The sequence below is a fragment of the Eschrichtius robustus genome, chromosome 10 (genome assembly GCF_028021215.1).
Source record: "Eschrichtius robustus isolate mEscRob2 chromosome 10, mEscRob2.pri, whole genome shotgun sequence".
Lineage (NCBI taxonomy): Eukaryota > Metazoa > Chordata > Mammalia > Artiodactyla > Eschrichtiidae > Eschrichtius > Eschrichtius robustus.
In genome coordinates this window covers 81,499,006-81,525,314 of record NC_090833.1, presented here as the reverse complement: position 1 = coordinate 81,525,314, position 26,309 = coordinate 81,499,006, and the positions used below count along the sequence as shown (strand labels likewise).

The 26,309-nt window shown below is 38.6% G+C and overlaps 1 protein-coding gene across 6 annotated transcripts in view; it reads left to right on the top strand.

The window, feature by feature from the left end:
* The window catches only part of KIF24 (kinesin family member 24), a 61,039-nt gene that overhangs the window by 11,768 nt on the left and 22,962 nt on the right, over positions 1-26,309 (top strand). For 3 of the 6 annotated variants that reach the window (XM_068552096.1, XM_068552091.1, XM_068552092.1), the window contains exons 2-7: positions 6,923-7,570; positions 9,179-9,283; positions 10,613-10,802; positions 15,797-15,894; positions 20,476-20,691; positions 24,063-24,150. In XM_068552096.1, coding sequence (XP_068408197.1) covers positions 6,948-7,570; positions 9,179-9,283; positions 10,613-10,802; positions 15,797-15,894; positions 20,476-20,691; positions 24,063-24,150 — 1,320 coding nt within the window. In that variant the 5' untranslated portion in view covers positions 6,923-6,947. The remainder of the gene's footprint in view (positions 1-6,922; positions 7,571-9,178; positions 9,284-10,612; positions 10,803-15,796; positions 15,895-20,475; positions 20,692-24,062; positions 24,151-26,309) is intronic. The other 3 variants (XM_068552094.1, XM_068552095.1, XM_068552097.1) reach the window with 3 other exon arrangements.

Here is a 26,309-nt window from a genome sequence, read left to right as displayed (position 1 = left end):
GATAATCAAATAGCCCTAGTTGTTGACAGAAAGTTTTTCTTTATAGGAAAATTCCACAAAGAATGATAGATTCAGAAAATCACCATTTTGCAACCCCAGGTAGCGATTGAGGCAGGTAGCGATCAACAGAGGATGAAACCATTGGATTGATTGGTTGATGAGAGAACTTTACAATGAAGGAAATCAGTCTGCAATTTGCAGACATTTGTATGTATTCTGATGTGATGTATTATGAAGCACATGATAACACCTATGAAGTATTTTTACCCCAAATGTGGAACTTGATTCTAATATAGGATTGTCAGATTAAGCCAACACAAAACAGGACACTTAACCACTGTGCCACCAGGGAAGACCCAACAGGGTTTTTAAAATAGAATTCTGGTATAACCAGACTAAATAAAATAGTTTATGTAAAGTACTTAAGCATAGTGCTTGGCATAAAATAAAACTTAGTAAATTTTAGTTTCATCAGATCATCAAGGTAGTATGACCATAAGCTGAAATAATGGGATTAGCCTTGTTATATAAAACGTTTCTTTTTTTTTTTTTTTAACAGGGCATTTATTTATTTTTATTTATTTTTGGCTGTGTTGGGTCTTTGTTGCTGTGCATGGGCTTTCTCTAGTTGCGGCGAGCTTGTGGTGTGAGGACTTCTTGTTGCGGTGGCTTCTCCTGTTGTGGAGCATGGGCTGTAGGCATGCTGGCTTCAGTAGTTGCAGCATGTGGGCTCAGTAGTTGCGGCACGCAGGCTCTAGGACACACGGGCTTTGTTGCTCCACAGCATGTGGGATCTTCCCGGACCAGGGATTGAACCCATGTCCCCTGCATTGGCAGGCGGATTCTTAACTACTGCACCACAAGGGAAATCCTTATATAAAATGTTTCTTTGACCTATATGAAGTATTCAGGGTGATATTGGTAAAGACATTGTATATATTAGGCTCTTCTTGGTTGTAAGGACCCTGAGATTGTGTCCATTACCTTGGGTGATGGGTCTTGTAGAGAGTTAGGAAACAGAAAAAATGGCTCCATAGCCACATAAGCAGGCTTAATGGAGTCTTCTTTTTTTGATGTGGACCATTTTTAAAGTCTTTATTGAATTTGTTACAATATTGCTTCTGTTTTATGTTTTGGTTTTTTGGCCATGAGGCATGTGGGATCTTAGCTCCCCGAGCAGGGATCGAACCCGCACCCCTTGCATTGGAAGGTGAAGTCTTAACCACTGGACCGCCACGGAAGTCCCTTAATGGAGTCTTTTAATCATTTAGTTGCCTTAGGTAAAAAGTAGAAATGGTAGAAGCTTTTGTGATGTGTCCTATCTAAGCAGATTCTGTTCATTTGACAAATATTTGTTGCTAGCACAGTGCTAGGCTGGGTGGGATTGTGTTCCTTTTCTCTTTAAGAATTCTTACTATAGTATAAGGCAGAGCCACCTTATCATCTCTGGAACAAGGCTGGCAATAAATTAAAATATAAAAAATATGAGTCTGTAATAAATACCCTGTAAGTTTTACAATTAAAACACTATAGTTGGAAGAGAGAAATCACATCTCCCTGGGGTAATTCATCTATTCAGCAAACATTATAATAGTGTGGATTGTTTTTTTTTTTTTAATTTAATTAATTTATTTATTTATCTTTGGCTGTGTTGGGTCTCCGTTTCTGCGTGAGGGCTCTCTCTCTCCAGTTCCGGCGAGCGGGGGCCAGTCTTCATCGCGGTGCGCGGGCCTCTCACCGTCGCGGCCTCTCCCATTGCGGAGCACAGGCTCCAGACGCGCAGGCTCAGTAGTTGCGGCTCACGGGCCTAGCCGCTCTGCGGCATGTGGGATCCTCCCAGACCGGGGCTCGAACCCATGTCTCCTGCATTGGCAGGCAGACTCCCAACCACCGCGCCACCAGGGAAGCCCGTGTGGATTGTTTTTAATGGCTATAACAAACAGGTATGAAAATGCTTAAATTAAAAAAGTAGATTTCAGTATAGTTATGAGTACAGTGTTAATACAATGTAAAAAAAGTGCACTTAAAAAAAAGGCTGGGAGGTGGGGGGGGAAGGTGGACGAAATAGGTGAAAGGTACTGAGAGATACAGACCTCTGGTTATATAATAAAGTAGTCATGGGGATATAGTATACAGCGTAAGGAATATGGTCAATAATATTGTAATAACTTTGGGGATAGATGGTTACTGGACTTATCATGGTAATCATTTCATAACTTATGCAAATGTCAAATCATTATGTCATACACTTGAAACTAATATAATATTGTACATCAACCATATATTTTTAAAAAAGGCTAGAGGGAAAATCACCAAAATAGTAACAAGTAGTTGTATCAGATCAATTTGGGGAGATTGGGAAGAAGGGAAGTAGATAAAATTAAAAATATATTTTTTAAAATCAGTAATATAGTTACATAGTTTCACAATTTACAAAACAGCTCTTCTAGGTCCTGCTCTGGGTGATGGAGACAGCAGTGAAATAGAAATAACAATAGGAAAGGTAATAATAACTACCACATTTATTGGCATACAGTAGTCTCCTTCCCATGCTTACCCTCCACCAACTAGTCCCCCCACACCAGTATTATTACCTTCTTGTACATCCTGTCGAAGATATTTTATGCCTGATAAGCAAATATATAGATCTGTTATAGATCAATTATCTCTTTCCCTTTGACAAATGATACCTTTACTATACAAACTGTTCTGTACCTTGTTTTAGTCGCTTAATATATTGTAGAGCTTTCTTTTTCTTCAGTAATATTTTGAGAGTTTATTCTTTGTAGTTGCTACATAGTATTACATTTAACGGAGTACCATAATTTATTTAACCAGTCTCTATTCCATTTCTTTGCTATTATATAAAGTGCAGCAATGAATAATTTTGTACCTATGTCATTTTGTACTTGTACGTAATATCTATATGTTCCTAGAAGTGGAATTGCTGGGTCAGTGTATTTGCATTTGTAATTTTGATAGATATATCAATGCAGTACAAGCATAATCACCTGGGGAAACCTTTTCAGTGTTCTTATGTCTGCTCCCCCTCAAGATCTGGGAGGGTTTTTTTGTTTTGTTTTCTTGTGGATCTGGGATGGGCTCAGGTATCTATATTTTTTAAAGTTCCTGTAGTGACTGATGATTATCCCAGAAGAAGAGAGGGGCTGGACCTTTGTGAAATGAAATGTGGTACAAAGAAGCATATCTAATTAAAAAAAAATTTTTATTGGAGTATAGTTGATTTACAATGTTGTGTTAGTTTCTACTGTACAGCAAAGTGAATCAGTTATACATACACATATATCCACTCTTTTTTAGATTCTTTTCCCATATAGGTCATTACAGAGTATTGAGTAGAGTTCCCTGTGCTATACAGTAGGTCCTTATTAGTTATCTATTTTATATATAGGAAGCATATCCAACTTTAAAACAAAAGAACATAGGCTAACTATAGGGCTCAGAAAGGTTCTATGCTGCCAGTTTATGTAGAAGCATGCTGTTGGCTGCTTTAATCAACATGTCCAGATTACTGCTAACTCCGGTATCTTCCCCTCCCATGATATTATGGGATATCCAAGCATCACAATATAAATATGTTGGTCTTAAAGGTACTGATTAAGGGATGCAATAGAACCCATGATTATCAGAGTTGGATTGGGAAATGTTGGGTATGTCACTGAGGGAATAAGTATGTGAAATACAGGATCTTGTACAGCCTGTGGAAATTGAGAAGTCTGCATAGAACTTAACCTCTTCCCCTGGGTTAGGCTGAGCCAAGTAGGGAATATAACTTTTTAGAAATAACTTAAAACACACCAAAACATTGAAGGCTTATTCTTTTCTAGGTTCTGGGTGAGTAGTAGTAATACAGTAATAGTAATATAGAAATAACAATCTCAGTAGTGATAGCTACCAACACTTATTGGGTACTACGTACATACTGGGCATTATTGCTGATTAATACTTGCATTATTACAAGTATTTTCTCATTGAATCCTAACCCTAGAAACTGTGGGGACTATTGTATTTCCATTTTACAGTTGAGAAAAATGAGTTTCAGAGATGTTAAATAAGTAACTTGCTGAAGGTCACACATGTATCTATTTTATAGGATTGTTTAGAGGTTAACAAAGTGCTTAGAACAGTGCTTGGTACATAATAAATGCTCAGTACATACCAGCTGCTATTATTGTTATTACTGAAACACAGAGTAAATACCAGTTATCCCTTGCTAGGGCATGCCTCACAGAAGAAAAATGTAAATAGGGTTTTTCCAAGGAAAGACGGGTATTCCCGGTAGAAGACACTGTAGTAAAGGGATTGATTGGTGGCCTGGTTTAACTACTGCGTAGGGTGCTTGGTGGTAAAATGGTAGAAGAGGCTGAGATAAGAAAGAAGGCTTCACGGGGGTGAAGGGAAGCTATTGAGCCCTCTTGAAAGAATGGACATGGCTCATTTTAGTAGGCAGAGGGAGTTGGGAACATTTCAGGCAAAGATACAGCGTTTAAAAAGGCATAGAAGCTGTCAGTGTTGCAGTTACCTACTGCTGTGTAGTAAACTACCCCAAAACTTAGTGGCTTGAAACAATTACTGTTTTATTTGCTCACAGTTCTGGTCTCACCTGGGACCGTCATATGGCTGTAGTCATCTGGTGGTGCCACTGGGGCTAAATAGTCTCAGATGGCTTCTCTAATATGTCTGGCTTTGAATATGGCTGTTGGCTGGGTTTCTTCACATGACCGCAGAAGAGTCCCTAGAGAACAGTAGAAGCTGCAAGGGCTCTTGAGGACTAGGCATGGAAGTCACATAGTGTCATTTCCACCACATTCTGTTGGCCAAAACATGTCACAAAGCCAGCCTAGATGCAACAGGAGAAATAAATTCCATCTCTTGATGGAAGGACCTGCAAAGAATTTGTGACTTTTTTTTTTTTTTTAATCTACCACAAATGGAAAAGGGCAGGATGAGTTTAGAACGTGTTACTTATTAGCCCCTTTGGCCTTTTCTTTAGCCTAAGTAACATTTCCTCCAACGTTTATTACACAGGGTCCTTTTTTTAAAAAAAATAAAAAATTATTTATTTATTTGGTTGCGTGGGGTCTTAGTTGTGGCAGGCGGGCTCCTTAGTTGCAGCACATGGACTCCTTAGTTGTGGCATGCGAACTCTTTGTTGCGGCAGGCATGTGGGATCTAGTTCCTTGACCAGGGATCGAACCCGGGCCCGCTGCAGTGGGAGTGCGGAGTCTTACCCACTGTGCCACCAGGGAAGTCCCAACACAAGGTCCTTTAATCATCACTTTTACCTGGCCCTGACCTCTTTCTCTGTTTCTCCTAGAGTGAAGATAAAATATAAATTAAAAACAAAAAAGCTTTACCAAGAACTAACTAATAGAATTTTGAAAACTCTGAATAATTATTATTTTTTTAAAATAAATTTTTTTTTTTATTTAATTTTGACTGCATTGGGTCTTCATTGCTGCGCGCGGGCTTTCTTTAGTTGCGGCTAGCAGAGGCTACTCTTCGTTGTGGTGCGGTGGCTTCTCTTGTTGCAGAGCACGGGCTCTAGGCGTGCAGGCTTCTGTAGTTGTGGCTGGCGGGCTCTAGAGCACAGGCTCAGTAGTTGTGGCACATGGGCTTAGTTGCTCCGCGGCATGTGAGATCTTCCCGGACCAGGGCTCAAATCCGTTTCCCCTGCATTGGCAGGCAGATTCTCAACCACTGCGCCACCAGGGAAGCCCCCCAAAACTCTGAATTATTTTTTAAAAATTTTGAAGAGAAAATGTAGTTTACTTACTTTTGAATATTCTCTTGAACTTGATTAACAGTGATTAACTGTTTGTTAACAGTGATTAACAGTGATTAACTCCTCAGGGAGTTCTCCAGGATTTTAATAATAGACCAGGATTATGTGTTATTACCACATCATTTGTTAGTATTTAATTAAATAGCTTGGTGTTAAAATTTTTTAAGCATTTTAATGTATAACCATTTAAAATCTTGACCATAGTATTAATTTCCTAGGTAAATTCTTTTTTTTAAATTAATTAATTAATTAATTAATTTGGTTGCGCTGGGTCTTGGTTGTGACAGGTGAGCTCCTTAGTTGTGGCATGCGAAACTTTTAGTTGCGGCATGCCTGTGGGATCTAGTTCCCTGACCAGGGGTCAAACCCAGGTCCCCTGCATTGGGAGCACAGTCTTAACCACTGTGCCACCAGGGAAGTCCCCCTAGGTGAATTCTTTTATTTATGTTCTGTATAGGTAGACATCTACAACCAGCTACCTTTTAGAATAATCTGAAATCCTGAATTAGTAGGTTCTAAATTAATGATGTTTTTACCTCTTTATTCAACTAACGTCTGCCAATACTCAGCAAACACAAATGTGATTTCCTCTGAGTTATATTCATTTATGATCCTCTGTGGTCCACTATTTAATTCTGCTTTCCATTCTGAAAGAGCTCTTAACCTTTGTTCATTAATCATGGGAAACAGTTGTGCAACATGCCTTGACATTAACTTGAACATCTAAAATTAGTCCTGTAACAATCAGCAGTTGGGAACAAGGTTTTAGTAGTTTGTGGTATATGTTAAGTAGACATTGCAAGGTTGAAAGGAACTCCCTAGAAATAAGTAAGTGACTTGTGTTATGTGTGTGTGCATGTACCTGTGTGTATACACAATTGAAAGTCTCTTTTTATTAAGCAGATGGACAAATTACATCTCTTACTACAAATGCATTATAAGCATCTTTATGCACTATGCTGTTTAATCATTTTAGAAGAAAAATATATTTATTGAAAACCTGGTACGCTAGAATGGATTTTTCTGCATGTTTCTTTTGTGGTTTTCATTTTTTAAAGGAATAATTGTATTACATATACTATATTTCAAGTGAATGAATTTTTTTTTTCTCTTCAGAATTTATAGAAACCCATTCACAAAAATGACATCCTGGTTATATGAATGTCTTTGTGAAGCTGAACTAGCACAGTATTATCCTCATTTTACTGCCCTTGGCCTTCAGAAAATAGATGAATTAGCCAATGTTACAATGAAGGACTACTCCAAATTGGGAGTCCATGACATGAATGACCGCAAACGTCTCTTCCAACTTATCAAAATCATTAAGATTATGCAGGAAGAAGATAAAGCAATCAGTAGCCCAGAGTATCCTCTACAGACAAGCAGTCTGTGCATCAAGCCTCAGAAATCTAGATCTGGCCCTCGAAGGCAACTGCATTTTGATTCTCCTGCTGACAACAAAGACAGAACTACCAGCCACAATCAGTTTGAACTGTGCGATTTATCACATTTATCTGCAAGTGAACAGAAGTCTAGTTACCTAAAAGTACTAGAGCATTTGCTACCAGATGATTCCCAGTACTGTACAAAAACAAGAATTCTGAATGCCACAGCTGCTGATTCCTACCTACAAGAAGAAACTAACACTTCACTCTTTTCATCAAATCACTTTTCTCCAATACAGGGAGATTGTGATAGTCCCGTTATGCAAAGAGTCTCTCACGTTTCAGGGTATAACTATGGAATCCCTCATTCCTACATCAGGTAATAACTTATTTTTTTCTTTTTTAATTTTGGAGGGAGGGTAGCCTTAGGCAAGGGCAGGCTTCTCCATGACCAGAGGAGACCAACTATTCCATATTTACAGAAAATGATAGTGAACAGCTTCTGCGGTGATAATGGAAGTACCTTGATAGGGGGAAATTAATGAAGAATTTGGACTTTTCAGCTGGGAGAAAGATGATATTGTTCACGTGCATCAAGCAGCTGCTACTTACCAGGGTCTGCTATTGTTCCTATAGCAGACATATTTTTATTATTATAGTGTAACATGATACATCTAATGCATCCATGAAGGTAAAATATCAATAGTTAACTAGTCTCTGCAGTGAAAAAAAAAAATTACACAATCCACAGGATTTTTTTTTAAGGCTATCAAATTCACTTCAGCCAGGAGGCATGAAGCTTAGTTAAAAACAGCTGTTTAATTCGACTAGTTGAATTAAATAGGTCTTTGGAGCAATTGATTTACCTGCACATATTGAAATATGGTCCTGATTTTGAGGGCTTTCTACAATTCCAGCGCTGGAAGGACAGATGATTTTGGTCATTTCAAAGAGTAAGACACTTTTGATGGAGTTTAGAGTTTGGTTGTCAGAGTGACAGTGCTTCGAGTTAGAATTTGAAATAAGGTCCCTAAGAGGTGAAATATCAAGTAATCCCTAATAACAACCTTGGTATATGATAGAAAATACATTCTTTTAAAAATAATGTGTATTGTTTGTTTTGTTATTTTAAAAGTTATAGATGGTGAGTTGTGGAGAACTAAAATACATTCTTAAGCCACTTTTTAAAAAAAAATAAAGGCTATTATTCATACCTTAAAACAAAGTATTTACATCTGGCCTTATATTGGCTAAGGTTTCAGAGGATTTCATAACCAACTAGTTCTTTTATTCTAAAAAAATAGAAGACCCAATTTTAAAGGTAAAAATGCCTTTAGTAATTTGAAATACATAAGTGAATTCTATAGTGTTTTTGGAAGAAAAAAAAATTTTTTTTTTTGGTTTGGTTTAGCAAAGCACAGAGCATATAGTACTGTTTTCTTCTTTCCGTTGTGAAAGGACTAGATTGTTCTATGATCATCAATGCCAGGATTGTTGCTGTCCTATTGGTTAGCTCAGTGGTGAAAGAACAAATAGTTTCTTGAATGTTAGTCTTTCATTGAACAACACATAAAAATCTAAATTGGAATTATTTATAAATAGAATAAAGATGTGACTTTGCATTATTTATTTAGATAGAATGGATATTTTAGTTTAAATATTGCTGTTTTATTTATTTGGCAAATATAAAGTACCACCTCTGCTTGCCCTGATCCTAGATATAAAGATGATTAGGATATCTGGAGACTCTCAGACTCTTAGGCAGCAGGGTAAGTGGGAAGACAGGCAACCATATAGTGAGATAAGCGCTCTCACAGAGGTTTGTACGTGGCAAACCCAGAACGAAAGCTATTCAATTGAGCTTTCTCACTTTATATCATTATTATCATACTCTGCCCATTCCTTATTATATTAGAGAAATGGAGGTAAGAAAGTACATTTTCCCCAATAATTCTCAATATTGTCTTCTCACCCAAACCCTAAGTAGGAGCCAGAGTTTCAGAACCCTGAGAAACTCCCTCACCAACTTAAGGCTTCCTATTAGTGAGTCATCCGTGTCCAAAGAGCATTCTCTTTGGATACCTCAAATCAGGTAAGTTCAAAATAAACTACTGAACTCAGAACTTTAAGTCTAAGGCGTTTAGATAACTGGCTGCCCTGACTTATTTAAGATCTTGAACAGACCTAACTCTAGATGTATTAACTCTGCATGTCAGACAGATATATTTTATTTCTTGTAGGGAAGGTTGAGCAGTAAAACCAGAGCGTTTTAGAATACATTAAAACTTTGTGTTTTTTTTTTCTGGGGAATTCCTTGGCGGTCCAGTGGTTAGGACTCAGCGCTTTCACTGCTGGCCCGGGGTTCAGTCCCTGGTTGGGGAACTGAGATCCGCAAGCCATGCAGCATGGCCAAAAAAGAAAAAAAATTGTTCTTTTCTTATTAAAAAATCTAACATATGCAAAAGAAGAGAAAATAGAACAGTGAGCCCCCACATGCCCATCATTCACTTTCAATGATTGTCAAGATTTTGCCACACTTACTGTCAAAATGGTACATTTTTTTAGACATCTACTCTACATTGGTTAAAAAAAACAAAACATGCTTCAAAGGGCTTGAGTAGTCTTTGTTTTTTTTTTAATTGGCATATAATTGCTTTATAATGTTGTGTTAGTTTCTGCTGTACAGTGAAGTGAATCAGCTATATGTATACCTGTATCCCCTCCCTCTTGGACCTTCCTCCCACCCACCCCCCATCCCACCCATCTAGGTCATCACAGAGCACTGAGCTGAGCTTCCTGTGCTTCACAGCATGTTCCTAACACAAGGAATATTGCCTCAATATTCTGGATGTTAAGGTTGATGAGTTCACTGAAGTCAGCCAGAGAAGAAATGTATCTGGATAGAAAGATGAATTAGTGGTGAATTAGCACCAGTCATAAAATTGTCCTGGGAAGAGGAAATATAGGATCGTGTTCTAACAAATAAATATATATCAGAGTAGGCAAAAAGAGGATGCAAGAAAACAAGACAAAGGGAGTGACAGAGTATACCTGGGAGAAACAGGGGGAAAATACATTGAAACCTACCACCAAATTCAAGGTATTTAATAAACCCAGGTAGGATAAAAAAAAGAAATTAGATTGAATGGTCCAGAAAACAGTAAATGTACAATAATAATTGGATTGAAAGGAAGCAAGAAACCTGCTTTTGGGTGGGGTGGAATAGAGAGGGAGATAGAAGTAATCAGGAGGATTTATAGCGAATAAAAGATCTCAGTGTCAACACTTCAGTATGTAACATATTGTGTGTATATGTGTGTGTACGTGTATTACACCTAATATATAACAAAATGTACTGATACTTTGACCTCTTAAGTAGTTTTATCGTATTATTAAAAATTAAAGCCCACTTACATATCAGCCAGAACCCCTCAGAGAAAGAGAATCCTTGGACTGAGATGGAGAAAATCAGAGTTTGTGTTCGAAAACGCCCTCTGGGCATGAGGGAGGTACGTCGTGGAGAAATTAATATTATTACTGTAGAAGACAAAGAAACTCTACTTGTTCATGAGAAGAAAGAAGCAGTTGACCTCACACAATATATTCTGCAGGTATGATGCTTTCCTTCTGTGTTTGGAACTAACATTATCAAGTGTCAATTTTTTGTTTTTTTGTTTGAGTAGCAGTACAAATTCTAAAATCCAGTTTTGGGTTTGGGTGTTGGCATTCATTCCTGATGTGACATTGCATTAAATCATTGATAAACCTTAGCCTTCATTTTTAAAAAATATAGTGCAATGGGGGATACAAAAACGTAACTCCTCCACTCTTGTGCAATAGAGTTGCATCATACAGTCACTTAACATGCTTTATGTGAACTTAATTACACATATTCAGTCAGAAAAGAGCAAATGAGGGAATAAAAAGAGTTTAAATAATGAACTGGTGGTAAGCAGGGCCAGTCACTGAGCGTATGCACCAGAGCGACTATGAGATGGTCACACAGTCTCAATTCTCTCCTGTCTCTCACAGTGTGAACTTCTCATTCTGCTGAGTGGGAGTCTGAAGTTTAATGATGGAGGGTATATTTTTGAGCAAAAAGACCCCAGATTGCCAGCCAACTGCTTATTTTGATTCTCACTTGTATTTGGGCCTAGGCTTAATTTGGTGGAAATTGGGCTCCTGAACAGGCCACTTTGTACAAGGTAGATTGCAGTGAGTAAATATAACCCAGGGATGTGATTTTATATCGAACATATAAGGGGTTAAATAAAACACTGTAGTTCAAAAACATTAAAAAATGTTCACTCCCTGCCAGAATGATCATGATGAGTCCAAGGACAAAGGGTTTGATACTGAAAGAAATTTATTCCTAGCTGATAGGTACCCTTGCGGTAATCTCTTCACTCTCTTACAAAAGCAGCAAACCCCACAGTACACATAATTTAGGTACTCTTAAAATTATGAAGCAATTATGAATAATCTTAAATAGGGGATAATCCACCAGATGTTAAGATTTGGGAATTCAGAGTTTCTCTTATCTGAATCTGCCTCCCTGCATGTTCATATTATGTTCATTCTATTCTCTCTCTCTCTTGCTTCAAAACCCAGTGACTGGGAGTTCCTTGGTGGTCTAGTGGTTAGGATTTGGTGTTTTTCACTGCCGTGGCCTCGGTTCATTCCCTTGTCAGGGAACTGAGATCCTGCAAGCCACGTGGTGCAAGAAAACAAAACAAAACCCAGTGACAGGTAGAAAGAAAAAAAAAGTGGTGAGTAATCTGGTATGCAAGCAATTCACCTTAGTCAGCTAAGATATTACTCTACTGGAATAAATCCTTTAACACTGAAGTCAAGTTGTTAATACTCTCCCCTCTTTAACACTTGCATTGTTCTTTTTTTTCTTTGCTTACCAAAATTGACTTTCACAGTAACATTCAAAGCAATCTACCGTGTCTTTCTATGGGCACTAAATTACTAGGCCACTGTATAACCAGCGCAGTCACTTTAACAGCCTTATTGATTGCTGGTCAATGCACAGTCTATTAGGTCTAGGTGGGAGGTATTTATATTGAAGATGGTCCAAATGACCAATTAGTTGTAATACTATCTAGTTCCATGGCTACTTATAGCCATGGTAATAGCCCTATCCAGTCACCATCTACCCAAGACTGCCTTAATGATGCTTCTGTCACAGTAATTCCCTCAAGGAGGCATCATCTTATCTTTTGTATTTTTCCATTATCCCAAAACACAATAACCTTACTTCTTTGTCATTGCCATTGGTCAATACTTATTGAATACCCATTGTTTCCTTAGCACTTTATCTGCTGTTTGAACTTTGGACCTTCGCTCTCATAGGTCAAAGTCCTTACCTGTCAATGCTTATAATATATGTGTTGAGAGGCCTTTTTTCTCCCCCTTTTTCTTAAGTAGAAAGAAGAAAAGGGAGGTTCATAGCAAACATAGCAAATAAATATTGATACTAGATTCTTTGGGTTTTATTTTTAAACTTATTCAGGAATTCAAATAGGTTTATGTGTCCTTTAATTAAACATCTTACCCTTTCAAATCTTCTTTTGTTACTTATGTGATCATATACATATAGTGTGCTGTCCTACTTACCATTAAATTTTAGGATAGCAACATAATAAGTGAAAAAACAAGGCGACCTATCTGTATGTGTTTCATTCCAATTTCTTAAAGAAAAATATAGAGAGAGAAAAAAAAGACGGTACTGAAATATATCAAAGTAAATAGTGGCCATCTCTAGTGGTAGTAAGATTTACAGATAATTTGATTTTCTTATCTGTTGTTATCCATGTTTAAAATCTTTTTATACAATCAGCAGTGTTACTCTTATAAAAAAAAAGTAAGAACTTTTGAATAGGATAGATTTACCTATTTCAAAATCAAAACGGTATGCAATGAAGAGTGTCTCTAATCCCATTTCCTCCTTGAAGACAACCAGTATTACTTAAGTGTATTTTTCCAGAGATATTCTATAAAGACACTTATAATTTTTAAAAAAACTTCTTTAAAAAATAAACTATGCAACTCTGATCATATCAAAACTAAAGTGAATTTTTTTTTTTTTGGCTGCGCTGCACTGCTTGCAGGATCTCAATTCCCTGACCAGGGATTGAACCCAGGCCACGGCAGTGAAAGTCCAAATCCTAACCAGTAGGCCACCAGGGAACTGCCTAAAGTGAATGTTAATCCAACTTCATTGATAAAAGATGATCAAATGAAAGCATATGTGATGCACATGAATTATAATAGTAATCTTGTATGTTCACATATCTTTCATGAAAGATTCGTACAAAATTACTGGGAAAATCAGTACTTAAATCCTATTGGAAGGAAAGATACTAATTCCTTTAGTCAGTACATGCTTTCAAAGGTGTTTACCCAAGAGCACTTATAGAAAGAGAAGAAGAATAGCCATATACTCATGAAATAAAAGAAACCCCCCCAAAAATATATATCCACATTTACTTCCATTCATTTTTTTATTTTCCTGAGAAATGCCAAAAATGCTTTTGACTTCATACTTAACTATAAAAACCTACAGTGATATTTGAGCAAAGAATGGATTTGTCTCCTTGCTTAAAGACCAGTTATGAGTTAGATATAAATCATGTCCATTAAAGTCAGATTTTAGAAATATATTTTACTCTTTATTATTGCCATTTTCAAGCTTAATCAAAAATATAATGAACCCCCATCTACCTATGACCGAGCTAAAACAGTTAGAAACATTTAACTGTTCTTAAAATCAATCATATTTTTCAGAGCACTAAATGTTCACAGATCTCTTTATCATGCTGCACAGATTCATTTTTTTTCTCAATTCCTAACTTTTGGAGATTTTTCTTTCTTTCTTTCTTTTTTTTGGTCATGCCTTGTGGCTTGCGGGGTCTTAGTTCCCTGACCGGGGATTGAACCCGTGCCCCCTGCAGTAGAAGCGTGGAGTCCTAGCCACTGGACCTCCAGGGAATTCCCTGGAGATTTTTTCTAATTGATAAATTTGACTTTGTGGACCCAATTTCTTTCAGATGACTTAACAAATTTCCATTCTAATGGAATGTAATGGTACATGAAACAGAATTGAACTTGGGGTACGGTGACCCACGATAAGTTGGCTCAAGTCCACTTTTCCAGACTTGCCCATAAAATTTTTTCTTAACTGAATATTTAGAGCAGGCCCAGAAGGTAGCAGAAGATAGGGCCTCATCTCTCATTCATTATGTGTAGACTGCCATTATGATGCTACAATCAGACTTGAAATTATTAGGATTTCTTACTCAGATATAGTTGGGCTGCCAACATAGTGAGCCTCTAAATTATGGAAATTATTACGGCTGCTGAAGTGATGTTTTCCAGACCCAATTTAATGGGATTTCCTATCTCCTTTCAGATTACCGTGGTTTTTCATTTGGGAGTCATCTTGGACTCCTTTCTCTCCCCAGCTATCACAACCAGTCATTGCCAAATTTCTTATGCATCCATTTCCTTTTTATTTCCATTGTCATTGTCTAATTTAGACCCTTCTTAACCTCACCACTGAATTACTAGTGTTCCTGTTTCCAATCCATTCACAGTATGAAGCCAGATTAGTCTTCCAATAAAATGGCTCAGGTCATCCCTCTCCTTTGCACAGTTTTTTGTCTTTCCACTTTTACTGAATTAAATATAAGCATTCTACCCCTTCCCTTAAGGCTGGTGTCCCAAGACCCCTACAACATAGTCCTAACTCATTATTCTCACCTTCTATTTCACTTTTCTACCTGCCAAGATCCTATATGTCAAACACATTGAATCCTCCCTGTCCTCTAAAGATTCTTTGTGCTTTCCTGCTTTGACTCTTTGCTCATGTTTCCCCCGTGCCCAGAATACCTTCCCTGCCTCAGCCCCTACCTCTTAAATTCCTCTTCTTCCCCCATGGCCCATTCTTAGTACAAGCTTTTTCAGAATGTCTTTCCCAATCAAAGAGATTATGTTTTTCTTTTGAATTCCACATGTGCTTTATCTCTCAAATTTTTTCTACCTTGTGGTCATTTGTATACTTGTCCGGATTAACATCTTTAGGTTGTGGAGTAGGGTAATGGTAGGGTAATGTCTGTTTCTTTGGGCCCCTTGAAGTGCCTACTGCAATATACATGCTACCAGCTGAGCAATAAATATTTATGGAATTATAAATTAAGCTATGTAACCTATGGAATAAAGATCTTCCTCTAGAATTCCCCCCAAATTTCAAATATGCTGGCTCTAGGTGGGCTATGAGGATAATTTCCATAGAATTCAGTTCCTCTCCTAGACCTAAGGAAGATTGGCTCACTGTTGGACTCTTTAATTTACTTCCCTTAAGAGAGAACAAAAATTGTGTGGTTTAGTTTTTACATTGTGAGAATATGTCTACAGAGATCTCAAGTAAAAGAAGGCCCTGTCATTTGACAGTTAATGATTGCTTATTATCTCTAAGTTTGTCATGGACAGTTACTATTAGTTAAAAATGTATTTGCGCCTTTATCGTGTGTTAACTAGAATAGTGATGAAGAAAATCAAGAAAGTGTCTCTTTCTATAAAAACCAAATTTCTTTTTCAGCATGTTTTTTATTTTGATGAAGTCTTTGATGAGGCGTGCACCAATCAAGATGTATACATGAAAACTACTCACCCACTCATTCAGCATATTTTCAATGGGTACGATAGAAATTATTTGCTCCTCCTGCCTTTTATTTTCTATTTTCCATAAATCTTATTTCTTTATAAATGTTACTTATGTTTTTCAATTATTTTGAATTAAACATGAAATTGTGTTTTGACCTAATGAATTTAAATTAGACTCTTCTGGAAAATTCAGTGTCTCTATTTATAGGATTCACAAAGCATTTAGAAATATTCAGCAAAATTTCCATTTATACTGATGATATTGATTCTCTGTGCTTAGCGGAAAAATATAAGCTGTCAACAATATATATATATATATATATATATATTTTTTTTTTTTTTTTTTTTTTTTTTTTTTGGTTGCACCGGGTCTTAGTTGCGGCAGGCAGCCTCCTTAGTTGCAGCTCACTGGCTCGTTAGTTGCAGCACGTGGACTCCTTAGTTGCGGCATGGGAACTCTTAGTTACAGCATGCACATGGGATCTAGTTCCCTGACCAGGGGTCGAACCCGGGCCCCCTGCATTGGGAGCACAGAGTTTTATCCACTGCACCACCAGGGAAGTCCCTGTCAACAATATTATTTCATCAAAGTCCTCAGAATAAGAAGGTGTAAGTGGTTGTAGTTAGTCTGAACTTTTGATAATAGGAATTATGTATTCTAGCTATAGTTTAATTTTAATTTTAAAATAATTATTCACACATAAACATTAAACGGGACAGAGTAGGTACTAGGGGCCTCTGTTGTATATTTAAAATGTAGTCAGGTACAGGTAGAAAATATTGAACAGCCTGCTAGAGTAACTGATTTCAGAGTATTTTTACTTTTATTTTGTTAAATAACTTTTATAACTTAGAAAAGTTGAGGTATAATTTACATACATTAAGATGCACAGATCTTAAGAAGTACTCAGGTTTGATGAGTTTTGATAGTTGCATGTATCCAAGTAACCAATACCTGGAACAAGATATAGAACATTTCCATCACCCCAGAAAGTTCTCTTGTGTCCCTTTTTAGTTAATCCTCCCACCTTCACCCCCAGGTCTTATATAACCACTGACTTGCTTTCTGTCACTATAGATTAGTTTTGCCTGTTCTAGAATGTCATAGAAACAGAATCATTACAATATATATCTTATGCCTGGCTTCTTTTGCATAGCATAATGGTGTGTTTTTTTTATAAATTTATTTTTATTTTTATTTATTTTTGGCTGCATTGGGTCTTCGTTGCTGCACGCAGGCTTTCTCTAGTTGCGGCGAGTGGGGGCTACTCTTTGTTGCAGTGCGCGGGCTTCTCATTGCAGTGGCTTCTCTGGTTGCGGAGCACGGGCTCTAGGCTCACGGGATTCAGTAGTTGTGGCACATGGACTTCAGTAGTTGTGGCACACGGGCTTAGTTGCTCCACGGCATGTGGGATCTTCCAGGACCAGGGCTCGAACCCGTGTCCCCTGCATTAGCGGGCAGATTCTTAACCACTGCACCATCAGGGAAGCCCTACCACAATTTTTTTATCCATTCTCTTGTTAATGGACATTTGGGTTGTTGTTTCCAGTTTTGGAGTATTATGAATAAAGCTGTATGAACATTTTTATGCAAGTCTTTTTATGGACATCTTTTAATTTATCTCAAATAAAAACCTATAAATGGAATTCCTGGGTCATTGGATAGGTGTATGTTTATAAGAAAGTGTCAAACAATTTTCCATGCATGGTTATATACTCCTAGAAGCAGTGTATGAGAATTGCAGTTCTGCATCCTCACCATAGTTGATATTGTCAGTCTTTTTTATTTTAGCCAATTTAATGGAACTGTATCTCATTGTGGGTTTTAAAAAAAAATATTTATTTATTTTGTCTGTGTTGGGTCTTAGCTGCGGCATGCTGGATCTTCATGGCAGCATGCAGGCTCTTAGTTGTGGCATGTGGGATCTAGTTCCCTGACTAGGGATCTAACCTGGGCCCCCTGCATTGGAAGTGCGGAGTCTTAACCACTGGGCCACCAGGGAATTTCCTCGTGTTTTTTAATTTTAATTTCCCCAGTGTCTAATGATACTGAGCATCTTTTCATGTACTTATTGGCCATTCAGATATCTTCATTTGCCTGTTTTCTGTGTTGTCTTTTTATTTTTAAAATAAATTTATTTATTTATTTATGGCTGTGTTGGGTCTCGGTTGCTGCTCGTGGGCTTTCTCTAGTTGCAGTGAGCGGGCGCTGCTCTTTGATGCGGTGCGCGGGATTGTCATTGCGGTGGCTTCTCTTTGTTACACAGCACAGGCTCTAGGCATGTGGGCTTCAGTAGTTGTGGCATGCAGGCTCAGTAGTTGTGGCTCATGGGCTCTAGAGCTCAGTCTCAGTAGTTGTGGCACACGGGCTTAGTTGCTCTGCAGCACGTGGGATCTTCCCAGACCAGGGTTCGAACCCGTGTCCCCTGCATTGGCAGGCGGATTCTTAACCACTGAGCCACCAGGGAAGTCCCTAATTTTTTTTTAAAATTTTTATTTATTTTTGGCTGCGTTGGGTCTTCATTGCTGCCGCTGGCTTTCTTTAGTTGCAGCGGGCGGGGGATACTCTTTGTTGTAGTGCGCGGGCTTCTCATTGCGGTGGCTTCTCTTGTTGCAATGCGTGGGCTCTAGGGCACACGGGCTTCAGTAGTTGTGGCTCGTGGGCTCTAAAGTGCAGGCTCAGTAGTTGTGGCACACGGGCTTAGTTGCTCTATGGCATGTGGGATCTTCCTGGACCAGGGATGAAACCCATGTCCCCTGCATTGGCAGGCGGATTCTTAACCACTGTGCCACTAGGGAAATCCCTGTGTTGTCTTTATTGTTGTTGTGTAGAAGTTACGTTTTTTTTTTCCATGAGCAGGTTAAACTGAAGTCTCTGGGGACTTCCCTGGTGATCCAGTGGGTAAGACTCCACAGTCGCAACTGCGGGGGCCTGGGTTCGATCCCTGGTCGGGGAACTAGATCCTGCACACATGCTGCAACTAAGAGTTTGCATGCCGCAACTAAGAGTTTGCATGCTGCAACTAAGAAGCCCGCATGCCACAACTAAGAAGTCCACATGCTGCAACTAAGAAGTCTGCATGCCACAAGTAAAAGATCCCTCATGCCACAACTAAGACCCGGTGCAGCCAAAATAAATTAATTAATTAAAATAAATTTTTTTTAAAAAGTGAAATCTCTTTCAGGTTCAATTCCTATGCACCAAATTTAGGGAGTGCTTTTTGAGAGAGCAAGTTTCTAAAATAAGTTAGACTGTTAAGACATTAATAAAAAGAGAATTGCAAGTTAGGTGAAATTATTAGGTCAGTTCTTGTAAAGTGTAATAAGAGCTTTCTTCATCTGTTGTTTTTTTTAAAAAAAGTTCATCACGAAAATGTTCAGAAGATAAGGTGGATATTATTCTTTATTATTCTCATTTTGCTAGCTCTTCTTCAGTGTGTTCAAATTTTCCTCTTGTAATTCTTTTCCTAACTGTGTCTCTGCCAGTGTATTCAAGTGCCCACACTGCTGGGAGCCATGGTTTAAAACACAAGGAGTAACCGGTCTCTGCTTCTAAACAGCTTAAATCTGATTAGCTCCCATCTCTTGATTCTCACACTTCCATGGTTACTTTGCTCTTGTCATATCATTCTTTCTTTGGTTTCTATCTGGCTTCATGTCCTTTCTGTGTATTCATCTCTCTGCCCACCTCCAGCCTCCCTCCCCTGTGTCCATACATAGAATTTTTTTCTTGCTGCAAGTAGCTACTTTTGTCATTAATCCATGTGATTCCTGTTCAAGAGTCTGTAATAGCTACTTACTGCATAACATTATGTTCACTCTCTACTTAGTACTACATAGTACTAGAGCTACATAGTACATAGGACCTCACAGTACTCAGGTAATCTTGGCCTCATCTCCTCCTAAAACATACTTTGGCTGGCAGGTTGGCCTCCCAACTCTTCTGTCCATCTCTTATTTTGCAGTTTTTCACACTCATACAGGTTGTGTGTACATGCATGTATCCACATGCAATAATAGTGACTCCCACTTAGAATCATAGGACATCAGGGCTAGAAGGGATCTTGGAAATCAAGTAGTCCAGTAATTTATCAATGAAAGTGAAAACTGAGGCCCTAAGATCTCTTTTGTGAGTCCTTCAAATATTTTACTTAAATTGATTTTACCTCTGTCTAAAGTTCCTTAGTATTCATATGAGTGGTCACTACCATCCTGTTTATCGTATGATCTTCTATTATTTATTGTATTTAATTCTCTATTACTTCTTTCACCAAACTTATCTTTCAGGATTAACACAATTTTTTTTTTTCTCTAGGATCCTCTAAAGCACCTAACATGAGGTCTTTGTTTCCTTATCTTCTAGAGTTGTCTTATGGTCTTACCAGTTCCATAAAAAATTCCTAGTAAAAAAACTCACGTACTGCTTTGAGAATTTTTTTCCTCTTCCCTTGTTTTTATAATGTAAAGCCCTCTTCTCCTTAAAGGGCTCTATATTTTCTAGCTGAATTTTGTCAAGGATTCTTTTTCCACCTGACTTTTGTCATTTGAAAATCTGTGTGTAGATTAGCATTTCTCTTAATATTTGAAAGTAAATGCAAATGATTCTTCCCCCAGAGGCAATGCCACTTGCTTCGCATATGGACAGACAGGTGCCGGAAAGACCTATACCATGATAGGAACTCATCAGAACCCAGGACTGTATGCTCTGGCTGCCAAAGATATCTTCAGACAACTAGAAGTGTCCCAGCCAAGAAGACACTGTTTTGTGTGGATCAGCTTCTATGAAATCTACTGTGGACAGCTTTATGACCTCCTAAATAGAAGAAAAAGGTATTGCATATGAGTTGGAAACTGTAAATCTGTTCTTTATTGTTTTAAGCCAGAGTCCCACTGAATTATGGGATTTAATGAGAGACTTTGGTACACTAATGCCCTTTTGTGAAATGAGAGTCTCCTGAATCAGGTGCATATTTTTTTCAAACTGTCAGTTCAGCTAGAGAAAAATATAAATTAGCCTTCCATTAGTATTAAAATTTTAAGTGATTAGTATCCTAATGCTCATCAAAAGACTATATCCCTTTTATTTTGGTCTGTGAAAAAGATTATAATTTCAGGAAGTCAGGAAACCAACATATACGTAAATCCCTTCCTATTCTTTTGACCTATTATTACACTGGAAGAACTATAATGTTTCCCACTTCCTCTTGTTTTTCTTCTCAATAATCTTAGGGTAAAAATGATAGTTTTCTGATATCAGTAAAAAGAAAAGAAAATCTTTTCTTCACATTAACTCTTATAAGGCTTAACCTATTGCCCTTGCAACATAATACAGTACTTTGGAAATGTATTCATTCAGTAACTGATTTTAAATCCCTATTGTATTTTTCTGGCATAAAGTTTTGTTTAGGTTGAAACAGATGATTTTAACTGAGTAAGAGGCCACAAAGTTGTGGAGGTATGAAGTGACTGGGAGAACAGGGAGGAGAGAGAGGAACAGGGGAAGTGGAAGGATAAGAGGTTGTCAGGACAGAATTAACCAGGCCTGAGACATGCTGGGAGCAGCCACACCAGGTGAAGAGGAGTGAGTTGAGGCTGAACATGGTGGAAGTCTGGGGAAACCAAATCAGTGAAAGAGACTAGCCCCCAGCAAAGATATCTAAGCCCCTACAGAGCTGTCCAAAAGGTCGTGCAAGTTTCATGTGCTCCAGGAAAGCACTGGAATGGGGAGTAGGGGTGGAGGAGCAGCTCCAGTTCATGGAGAGCATGATAGGGTGGCCCCCGTCATAGAGGGGCACTAGAGTATTGAGTAGCATAACTGGAGAGGTCACTGGAGTGGGCTTAGGCAGGCCACCATCCTGTGGACTATTTCAACAAAAAAGGGACCTTCAGTATGCCGCAATTCAGAGAATGTACAGGTGTTGGGGGTTCAGTCATGACACAATTGCCAGATAAAGAAGGGTGCTACTTTGGGATTGCTTTGGGGAAGACTTGCTTTTCTTTTCTACTCTCTGTGTTGGTTTTGAAGCCTCAAGTTAGCTGCGTCACAGCTTCTCTTTCAAGCCTCAATACCCTTATTAGGAGCCCTTTCCAGTCAGAATGGCCACTTCCTTTAAAGAACAGTTAGCATAAAAATAAAAGCCACTGTTGTGTGTGTGTGTGTGTGTGTGTGTGCGCGTGCGCGCGCGCATGTTTTGTTTCTTTGTCTGAAGGGACAGTCAGGATATCCAGCTGTTTTTTTTTGTTTTTGTTTTTGTTTTCAAACTTTGGGTTTATTTATTTATTTATGGCTGTGTTGGGTCTTCGTTTCTGTGCGAGGGCTTTCTCTAGTTGCGGCAAGTGGAGGCCACTCTTCATCGCGGTGCACAGGCCTCTCATTATCGTGGCCTCTAGTGTTGCGGAGCACAGGCTCCAGACGCGCAGGCTCAGTAATTGTGGCTCACGGGCTTAGTTGCTCCGCGGCATGTGGGATCCTCCCAGACCAGGGCTCGAACCCGTGTGCCCTGCATTGGCAGGCAGATTCTCAACCACTGCGCCACCAGGGAAGCCCATCCAGCTGTTTTTGAGTGCAGTTCTTTAATGAATGACCCCGATATACTGTCCTGTTATTTCTACGTTCTTTAATTTTAGCCAAGGGGATGGGAACATGCTAACTCCTGGGTTTAAAGCTTCTCTAGGGCTCACTAGGGAATACCCACACTTACTCTGAAAGTGTCTTGAGCTGTGGGATTTTGGGGTTTGTTTTTTTTTTATGTCTCTGGTTAATTGGCTAATATCTCTTTATTTCCTACCTTTCTGAGACTTCTGAAATGTCCTGCTCCATTGATAATACTCTTTCTTGTTTGTTTAGAGCTGTTATGACTTATCCTGTTGTTTTTAAAATAAAATATATTTTCTATAAGAGGGGCTTTGTCAAAGGTAGATAGAAGTATATGTGCTCAGTCTACCTCTTAAACTAGAAACCAAAGTTTAAAGATCTTAAGATTAACTCTTTGAAGTAGAAGATAAGTTGTCTTTACCTTTGCATAAAAAGTGATAAAAATATACTTCTTGCTTATATGATTTAAAAATACAGCAGTGCATTTTAGGCTATTCATTAGGAACTTTTCTGGGGCCTGGAAAGTATGTTCAGGAGTGACGTGAAGGCTCTGAAAGCTAGATCCTTCTTTTATTCCAGAAGCCTAACTGTTCCAATAGAGTTGTCTTCTGAGAGATCATGGGCATTGGTGAGGCTGTTTTGCTATCCTTCTGTAAAAATTTGGAAACTTGGGATAAGGTTTAGATGGAGAAAAAATTTTTTTGAGAAAATCTTTTTTTGGCTATGAAGTGAAATTCCATTATTATTATTATTTTTTTATTTTATTTTATTTTATTTTATTTTATTTGGCAATCAGTATCTTATTAAGGGAGAAAATAATCTTAGAGTCTTTGATAGGTTCAATACATGCCCCTTGGTGGATCTGGTTCAATGATGATGGTAGACCGTAACCATTCATTTTGTTACACGCAGGCCTGAGGCTTTCAGTTGCAACACCAGCTCTTCCTTGCTTCCTTAGAAGATGTATCAGGACTCCTTATGTTGAAAGTATTTAGTAAAATAAGACCCCACTCTTACTGGCTTATGCATTTAGGAAAGTCATTGGCTCATATAACTAGAAAGCCTAGAGGATAGTCAAGTCTTAGGGTCTTTTTACTCTAGCAGTTCAGTGATGTTATAAAGACCCGGTTTCATTGCATCTCTCTGCTCTACCTTCCATGGTATTAGCTTCATTCCAAAACTGTCTCTTTTGTAGATGTAGAATGGCTGCCACTGCTCCCAGGGCCACATGCTTTCACTTCTAGAGAGGAAAAGAGAGCACCTAACAACCAGAGGCTAGGACTTTATTCTGATGGGACCAGCGAAGATCCCATATCCACTCCTGAACCAATCACTGTAGCCAGGAATACACCATCCACTGATTGGCATAGGTCTGGGTTAAATGCTCATTCTATTCATTGTAGCCAAAGATGCTGATTTGATTAAAACAATCAAAGACTGCCTCTGAAGCCTGGGGCTGGAGTCAGGAGGTGTGTGGGGGATGAGGAGAATGCATTTCGATCCCACCCAAACAGCAAAACTGCTACTTAATGGGGAGTGGTGGGTTGGGTTCTGGGGAGTCTGTTACTGAAGCTCTGCCAAACCAACCATGTTCTTGCATCCGCAGGCTCTTCGCAAGAGAAGATAGCAAGCATGTGGTACAGATAGTGGGACTGCGAGAACTTCAGGTGGATAGTGTGGAGCTTCTCTTAGAGGTAATTCTTCCTCCTTTACTACCCCACTGTAGCAGCCTAAGTACCAGGGAAGACTTCATTTTGCTATCTCGCAAATATAATGGACTCAGATTTAGGCAAAGGGCGATGACAAACATACCATTTCACATTTATAAAATATGAATCCTACTCTGAGAGGTTGGCTCCTTTCTCTACAAGGTTGTTGTCTCAATGCCTTGATAGTGGGAAGTAAGGCATGTGGGAGAGCCTAATGCATGAGAGGATACTTTTGAGCCAGTTTCAAAAGCTGCTAATGTGTATTTTTATGGTAGTGGGCTCTGGTAAAGGCTGCTGGAGAGAAATATTCTATTTTCAATAAAAATTTTAATGGGTAATACCTTCACATGGATTCAAAATTCAGAAAGTACAATGAAAATATTCCTTCCATTCCCTTTTCCTGAGGCAACTAATATATTTTTTAGTATTTTGTGTATCATTCCAAAGGTATTTAAAATCTGCTTTTTTCACCTTTTTAAAATATATAATTTAGTGATTTTTTTAGTATTTTCAGAAAGTTGTACAGCCATCACCACTATCAAATTCCAGAACATTTTCATCACACCAAAATGAAACCCTGTACCATTAACAGTTACTCTTTATTTCCCTTGTGCCTGGTGCCTGACAACCACTAATTTCTCTCTCTCTGGATTTACCTATTCTGGCCATATCATATAAATGTAATCACACAATATGCAACCTTTTGTCTCTGCCTTCTTTCACTTAGCATAATGTATTCAAGGTTCATCCATGTTGTTGAATGTATCAGTACTTCATTCCTTTTTATAGCCAAATAATATTCTGTTGTATAGATATACCATATTTTATTCATCCATCAGTTGATGGGCATGTGGGTTGTTTCAACCTTTTGGCTATTATGAATAATGCTGCTATGAACATTCAGGTACAGGTTTTTGTGTGGACGTACGTTTTCAGTTTTCTTGAGTATATGCCTAGGAGTGGAATTGCTGAGTCACTTTTTGGGGAACTGCCGAACTGTTTTCCAAAGTGGCTGCACCATTTTATATTCCCACCAGCAATGTATGAAGGTGGGTATTATTTTAAAAGCTCCCAAGGTGATTCTAACATGCAGCCATCATAGTCATGCTAGTATATCCAACAAGCCTGGCTAGAGTCAAAGGGAGAAGGCTCGAAGGACAGGCTGGGTACTTGACAATACCCACCTTTAGAACAGCTTCACAGTACATCCCTCCAGGGACTTGGGTGTGTGAAATGGCGAGGTGGCCCACCATTAATACATGTCTTTTTCTAACAGTTTCTTTTTCTTGGGACAAATAGGTAAATTTTGTTTAAGGGCTGGAACCTTGTATTTATGTGATTATCAGATTCCTGAATCCTGGTACCCAAAATCCAAGGATGGCACCTTAGTGTGGCTGTTTTAGACAGGCACCGAAGAGCCAAGAGCCCCTTTCTAGTGACTGCAAAGGCAGGCACAGAACAAAAGTGTGTGGGACATGTTGAAGGGCTCTTCTGAGGCTGTTGACCATTCTTAACCTGTGCAGAGCTCCCTCCACTGCAGAGTCTAAGGCAATTGTTTCTTATACACCTATTCCCTGTGGTCCTCTTGCCCCTACCTCCCCTAGTCATTCCTTCATTTGGCTGGGAGTTTCAGGAGAGTTGGTCCTCACGATGCTGTTGTCCTTGGAAATTAGACCAATTGAATGGGAAAGGATCAAACACTAAAAGGAAGTCTCTTTTCCTTGGCTATGGGTCATAAATATGTTAGTGGGCAATCTGGTGTCAAATCGCTCTCACCCTGGAAGAGTTTATGGCACTGCTCTATCCTAAGGTGCGTTTTCTAAGACAAGCAGAAGTTTCTTGTTAGTGAACATATTATTGCCATTGATACCCGCAGTCTGTAATACATACGAGGTTGTACAAGAAGGAAGCCAGCTGAGATCAAGGTGGAAAGTTGATATAAATTATGGACATCTGACATGGTTACCCTCATAAACATTTACTGACTTGAAACAACAGCACTTGCTAACTCAGGTGTCACACTTTCACTCTCTCTCAGGTGTCACCATTCACGCTCACTCAGGTATCACCTATGTGTTTGCTCAAGTGTCACCCTCAGGTGTCATCTTCATGTATGTCACCATCGCAGATCACCCTCAGGCTCA